Source organism: Polyodon spathula, unplaced genomic scaffold (assembly GCF_017654505.1).
Source record: "Polyodon spathula isolate WHYD16114869_AA unplaced genomic scaffold, ASM1765450v1 scaffolds_514, whole genome shotgun sequence".
In the NCBI taxonomy this organism is placed as follows: Eukaryota; Metazoa; Chordata; class Actinopteri; order Acipenseriformes; family Polyodontidae; genus Polyodon; species Polyodon spathula.
The window spans coordinates 1-7,571 of NW_024472005.1; the positions used below are offsets into that span (position 1 = coordinate 1).

At 40.1% G+C, this 7,571-nt stretch overlaps 1 protein-coding gene across 1 annotated transcript; it reads right to left on the reverse strand.

Annotated features, from left to right (window-relative positions):
- Positions 1–244: 244 nt before the first annotated feature.
- On the reverse strand, positions 245–2,861 carry LOC121308177 (1-phosphatidylinositol 4,5-bisphosphate phosphodiesterase gamma-1-like; the record flags this gene model as incomplete). The annotated part of the gene is made up of 4 exons (XM_041240452.1): positions 245–399; positions 1,959–2,006; positions 2,263–2,356; positions 2,709–2,861. Coding segments are annotated over 4 exons (428 nt in total), but the record flags the coding sequence as incomplete, so codon positions are not given.
- Between the last annotated feature and the right edge of the window lie 4,710 nt (positions 2,862–7,571).

The following is a 7,571-nucleotide window of genomic DNA, read 5'->3' on the forward strand; positions in this document are numbered from 1 at the left end:
CTACTGCACTTCAAGGACATTCTAGACATCTTTGTATGATCTGGGCCAGGTTTGGAGGAAAAAAAAAAGCTTGGAAAGCCATACTGCTATTAATAACCAAAAGTTTTGCATTGCCCTATAAAATTAACTCATTTTCCTTCATAAAGTCGAACGAAACCTGCCAAATAACATTGCGTTAAGATATTGAATTACATACCACTTTGTAGTTTTCCAGATACTTAATGGAAAACTGAAAAATGTGACATTTGCTGTTATAGGGATAATGGTCAAACTATTCCGTGGAACACCAGCATCTTAACTCTTGTAATCCGTACCGGAAATTTCTCTCGTAAAAACTTCATGTTGGGGACTCTATAGTTGACCTGACACAGCATGCTTTTCAAATCCTTTGAGGAAATCCTGAAAAACAAACAGATACATAAACACAAGTCCAGAAATATCTACAGTACTAAAAACGAAGGGGAACTACTGCTGCCAAAACATTCATTGTGTCTCAGCAGGTTATACCCTAAAATAGTTCTCCAAGCACCAAACAAAGGGATGCTTTGGTCAGACTGCACAGGAATAGATCTGTCAAATTCATGGTGAATCCAACCCCCCCCCCACCCCCCCCCATATGAATAGAGCCATTATGGCATTGATATGTAGTACTGACTCCCACCAACAAGGAAATTAATAACTCAATGAGCGGCATCTGCCAGGATACTGTAGCATCAACTCTCATCAATAAGGAAATTAATAATTCAATGATCTGCATCTGCCAGGATACTCAGCAGCCAGCAACAGTGCACCTTCTTTATAGGTCACTGATCACATGATCACCAGCAATACACTGCAATATATGTGTCCTGGGCACAAGACAAAACCAGCTCGGGAGGTATTCATTTGTACCAAGTACTGTTTTATGTCAACTCCCCACCACCTAAAACACAAACAAGATGCACTGAAGTATGCAGGATAAGGGGAACCTCGAGCCATGCAGGATACACACGTGGGGGGCGGCTGTAGAAAGTAAGGTTGGCAGCGAGAAGTGGTTTGTAAATTCCTATCCAGGGGTCTGATTGACAGGACCTCTCAATCGTTGCTCACTAAAGCTCCCTTCGCTCTCCCTCTCCAAACAGAGCAACAGGAAGCAGCCACACAATAGACCAGCAGCCACTGAAACCCAGCACAGCCTTTGTTCTCAGAGTTGTGTTTCACCCTGCACCTGGTCTTCTTTCATGGATGTTACACCATCTGCAGTTGGAGGATTATCTCCGTCAAAGCAGACCAGCAGGCAAATGGGAGTGCTGGCCTCTGGTTTAGGGTGCAGGAAAAAAAATGTATGTGCTTATTGATAGTGGACTTCATGCTTTTCAAAGGAAATAATGAATGCTTTAGCAGGGAGCCTCGAACTTGCAGCTTGGCAAGGTCGCCACTATAAACGGCATGCCTTTGAATGGAGACTTGTTCTCTGTGGATGGCCATAGGGATATTTCACATTAATGTACATAGGTCAGGCTTCCCCTGTAAACGGTGAAATGTATTTGATTTAGAATCTCTTAATATATTGGTTGAAAGGGTTCAACGACAGCAAACTGAGCATAAAACCTGTTACCTGAGACTGTGCAGCACAGCTAGGTTGTCAGTAGGTTTGCAGTGTAAATGTAGGCCTTAAAAAGGTAACGGAGCAGAATGGCAAGACTCAGAGCACAGGCCACACCCCTCTCCCCCCTGGGCTCCATGCCATGAAAGCAACCATCTCAGCAAGTTCATTCATAAAAGCACTCGGAGAGAGAGCGAGAGAGCGAGAGAGAGAGATAGATTCATCTAATCACTGACAAATGGCAACACACTTAACTGTGGCACAGTTTTAAAAGGAGGCCTCATTTAAAAAAATAAAAACCAGAATAAGTCTTTTTCATTGTTTTTCTGAACAGTATCGTCACCTTTTTTCTGGAAGGTTTGTGTAGACTTACTTGTCTTCTCTGCTGCGATCCGCTGCATAGAACTGCTTCCTTAACCACCTGAGGAGAAACAGGAAGCAGACATTATTGTTTCACAGAATTTGAACAAAATACATGTTGCCCCCAGTCCTCACCTCTAACTGCTAGGCCACCCTGCCTCCCAGTCCCCCAGCTGTAACCAATAGTCCCCACTGAAAAAGACTCCCAGTTGAAACATTTGCCATTGGATTTTAGCTTCTTTTATTATTTCTCAATAGTCGACCCAGCCGACCCAGCCCAAACCGCACTCATGTGGAACCCCAGGTCAAGCACCGACCTTTCAATCTGCAGGGGCGTGGAGGAACTGAGCGTGTCCGCAACAAGCCAGCTCAAGCCTTTAACCCACATGGTCATCTCTTCATCTGAAGTGGCTGTGAGGAGGAACAAGAGAAACAACATGTCGGCTGCGAATGCAAAATCAGTGCCAGCAGTCACGAGCAACACGTCTCTGGATCATTTCACCTGAAGAGTCAAACTGTCCCCACCCCTTCACTGGCTTCTTTCCTATCAATAAACAACCAATCAGCTGCTTCCCCTCTTGACTGACATGCTTTCAGCCAATAACATGACCCAGTAGACTCTGCCGATGTGAAATCACCCAGGGAGTACAACTGCAAACAGGAGGTCCAAGTTTGCAGAAATCATATTTGAAACTTAAAATGGAAGTGTTTCTTTCAAAACGTATTTAAACAGCTTATTTAAACAACGTGGTGTTGAGCATACCTGCGAGACTGAGGGCTCGGAGGCGGAACTCTGTGCCATAGAGAATGACGAAGCAAAGCGAGTGTTCCAGCCGCACAGAGGTATCCTCGATGTAACGCTCGAAATCCCGCGAGTTCCTGCCCGGTCGAATCTCCTTGATTTCACGGATATCAACTGAGAGAGAGAGAGAGGGAGAAGGGAAACACCACAAGATTGGAGCTTAACTATTTAAACAAGGCTCACCCGTACTCAGGCAGGATAGTAGTACAAGATAGAGAGACCCCTGAACTCCAACAAAAGCAGCATGCCATCCAATACACTAATATATAGACCGTATTTTTATTTTCCAGTACGAGATCCTGAAACAGCAACAGCAGTTCAGAAGCTACCAGAGAGTAAAAACAAGCCTGGGGCGATCCGGATATCATAAACACGCAGGTGAAAACATAGTTCAGTTACAATGCGCCAAAATAGATTTCCCATGAGAACTAATCCAAGTCGCTTTCTGGGATCCAAGGGGTTAACGTCTTGTAGTTTCGTAGGTTTTTGTTGCTTATTTTTTCAGGCTTCTAGTACAAGAGAAGGTACTATCTAATCTAATCTAATAAACTGAGCAGATGGCAGCTGCAGTCTCTGATCAATTAATTTGTGCATTTCTGAAACTCTCAAGTCAAACACACTTAAAAACACGGACTGCCGTCACCAAAGAAAATCCTGAACAAATATGTTTGTTATGTACAGGGGGATAAGAAAGTAAGTTTACTGCATGAGATATGGTGCATTGATGTGGTAAACTTACTTTCTAATCACCCTGTATAATTCTACGACAAGGGTCTGCCTTCCACAGGTAGAAGAGTGAATAAAGCAAACTGTAAACTTGGTAACATTTCTGGACTAGTTCACACATGAAGATACAAACTTTCATAGTCCTGGTTAGTTCACTTTTAAGTCTTTACTTTGCTCAGATGCAGCTTCAGCTCTCTATACTTAAAGCTTGTTTTGTTTGTTTTTCATTCCATTCGTAAATATGCCTTAATTGCCCGTGCATTGTATAAATCCAACATTACAAATATTATCGTCTATAGATTTAAATATCTCGAGTTATTTGAGACTGAAGCAAAATAAATACATAATAATCAATAATTAAAAAACAGATGGGCCGCCTGGGATAAAAGCAATAGCTAAATAATAATAGTCAAGTTACCCTACAGTATGCAACAAGAGTAATAACATGAACCAAGGAGTACTCATTTATGAACATCTTCAATATCAAAAGATAACAAATTAAAAAAAAGGATAATCTCAGAAAGACAATAATTAAACTACTGTTGATTATATATGGATGTTTACTGCATTCTTCCACAGTTCAGCTATCTGTGCATGCAACTTCTTTAGAATGCATACTTTGCTTACATTCCAGTTGGTTTACAGCTTCCAAAAGTAATTTTTAGTGTGGTGGTCCTAAGGTTTTGCACGCTAGTCTGTATAAAGTGTGTGATTTAGCGCAGCAGAGGTATATTTAAGTTGAGTGAAAGAGAATATTTTGCATCAGAGTATCCCTCGATTTTCTTAGCCAAGTTATTTTTCCAGCCAGTCTTGTATTGCAGGGGTCTTGGTGATCCTAAAAGTCATTTTTTCTTGTTACTGAGCTTGCCTTGCTGTGAGTAGTGCTGAAACAAAGCTCCTTCATTGCACTAATGGAGTACTTTGTCAAACTACAAGCAGACCACGACTATCACAGGATATGCTAAAACCATGCAAAAATGTGCCATCATACACCATTTTCATCCCTTTGTTCAAGAGCTTCGACACCCCCCCCTATTAATAATAATAGCGTATGGTTTCCAATACAGAATCTACAGTTTTTGCGCAGATATCTTTTCTTACCAAAAAGATAAAATAAGTAGCTTTTATTTAAATAAATGAACAAATAACTAAAGTATGGCAAGTGGTGTACCCCAGAAAACAGAAAATTTAATGAAGTAAAGTTACTAAGAAAAAGCATCCGCGCTCCAAAATGCAAAAGTACAAAACATAAGCAGTGTGAGAAAAACACTACTCACAATGCTCTGAGTGGGTGCCATGTTGATTCAAGACTGAAACACTTATGATTATTTATCAGTTTGGATTTGGAGGACTGCGCCTTTAACTTTTTATTGCGTTTGCCGAAGAGATACCGGTGAACAATAAAGTTAGAACAAACCACGTGTGACAAAAGGGAGAAACAGGAAAAGCGAGAGAACGAGAAGCAACAGTAAGATATACTCCTTGCCTATACTTTTGTGTAAACGACGCTGCATTTCAAGTTGAGAAAATAAATAAAAGCTACTCGAACCCTTGCACACCCCTGGATCAACACCATAACAACAGAATATGGCCAAGAGATCTGGCAAAGAATCCCTCAGCATGTAGCACATTAACATAACTATTCAAACAGAGATGTTTATGATTATTATTATTTCCAGTACTGAAAAAGGTTATACAAGTACACAGATCTGAAGGGACTAATTGTATGCGTACTTGTGACAGCTGTAGTGTGGAAGTCAGACCAGAAGAAACACACAGTACTGCGAGATGAAGTGATGAATGAATGCACTGCTGCACGGTTTATTATTATTAGAAAATAAAACAGTTGTACAAAAAACAGGACACGGCACTTGACGCCAAAATAAATAGACAAACAAAATGGACTAACACTTAAACAGTGGACTAACAGAAACACGGCGAGTCAAAACAACGGTTATATATTTACTTTGTTTAGTGTTAAATTCTATCCTCTCCACACCAGTTCTCTACTCACCGAACACACAACCCCGAGTGAGTGAAAACATGCGGCTTTTATGCAGCTGTACCAAGACTCGATTGCTAATCAATCATTCAATTGGAGTCTATAACATTAATATATATATTTTTTAATATTACCCTAAAGAGACCCGGGTATCGGGGTATTTTTCACAGCTGGTACCCGTTCCAGATGGATTTCCTTTTTTTTTTTTTTTTAAATAATTAAGAATCACATTGTTAGAGATAGAGCTACACTGACCACACCAAAAAGGCCTCGCAGGCCATAAAACAAGCAAGAATGTGCATGATAACAATCTGCCAAGCTATAAGAGTATAGAAGGAAATTCCATCAAGAGGTTCTGGTGAGATAAACCACAAGAGCAATGTTTGAGTTGATCCCGGAGAATAAATTACAATCTATACCGTTTATTATATTCTTTTGGATTGAATACATGGAACAGAAAAGACATGTGCTACTAACTGGGTCTGGCTGAATTTCATGAATGCATTCCTTTATTTTAAGCAGATGGCAGAGAAGTGAGCTGTAATATATATGTATTAACTGTATTTTGCTGATTGTTAAAGACTTGAGTGGGGGCTGGTCTTCGTTCTCGAGGTCTGTCTTCTTTACAGAGAGATTAACCACAGAACCACGCTGTGACCACTTCTTCAGATACTTGGTCAGGGAAGCTGTCTTTCTTAACCCCCAGAATGCCAGCCGCTGTGGGTGGCTAGTGACTTGTTCCAGGGACAGTAAACCATTTGATAGTGAACATTGTTCACTACTTACAGAACATCAAGAGCACCAAAATGAAGTTTTCTTGAAGTAACACAGGTATGGAGAATGTCGCAGGCCGTACAGGTAGAAACAGTTGCTACATGGAACTTCATGGCTGCTGGTGTCACAGTCTCATTGGGCCGGTACAGTATTAGAAAACAAAATGGACTTGGACACACATGTGCCAAAAAGCCCTGCTTAGAGTACAAATGTTCAAGACGTGACCCAATTAGAGCTAGCAGATGAACATAAGAAATGTTTTTAATCATTTCAGTCACACACTGTGCTTTACACAACACTCCAATCAGAGGTTCCAGCTGGCAATGGTACCATTAAGCCACAAGACAAAAACCAATGGCAGGGCAATACGGATGTTAACAAGGCATATTTTAAATTCCAGTGTTAAAAGTTTCTCTTTTACATTATATGAATCCTAAACTTTACACTGAAGAAGAATCTTTTGTCTACTTGATTTAGCAGCTGGAGATTGCTATAGCTTGCGGGGGGATTGTAGGATTTGATCATTTTAATGCTTTTAAAAATATACAACTTGTTGTTGTTGCCATTTCTGAACTGAAACAAAAAAAAAAAAAAAAAAAAAGCAGCGCCACGACAAATATTTTTTTTCTCCTTTTAAACTTGCAGTATAATTAGAGTCCTCAAGCAAATCTACTGGTTTGTGACTCCAAATACAAGATGAAGACTGCCAAAGTTCAATCTGAACCCAAATCAAATTCTTTAGATTAAAAAAAAAAGTGTTAATTAGAGATTACATTCATTTTGGTATTGAACCTGATAAAAATCAGACTATTAACATGACAGGGACTTTTTACCAGATGAGGACGTCTCCTTATCTCCACATGACAAAGTGATGCATCCATGGGAAAACCCACCATAAACACTCCAAACCAGCCTTCATAGTCTCGGAGACAAACATTTGTCTACATTTATTTACCAGACCAAGTTAAGTCAGTGTTACTCTGATATACTGCCTATTTAACTGATAGTATTGCTGTGACAGTAATGCTAATTGCCCCAGTGTCCTCCTTAAAGACTTTCAACAGAAACCAAAAAGTCTAAACATGGAGTGTTCATGATCTTGACTTTTCTTCTAGCGACTTTAGCCAAAAACAGAAACTAACCTGCAACTGAAATAGACTAAACCAAAAGGCTGTACATATTTCGCAGTTAGAAAAAATAACGGTCAAGTTTCTACATGCATGATATTTTTTTTAAACCACTGTCTATGTATAGTGCAGTAGTCTCCGCGTATAGGAACACCTAAGAGAACATCCTTGCTGTGAAATAGATCTTCCCCATTG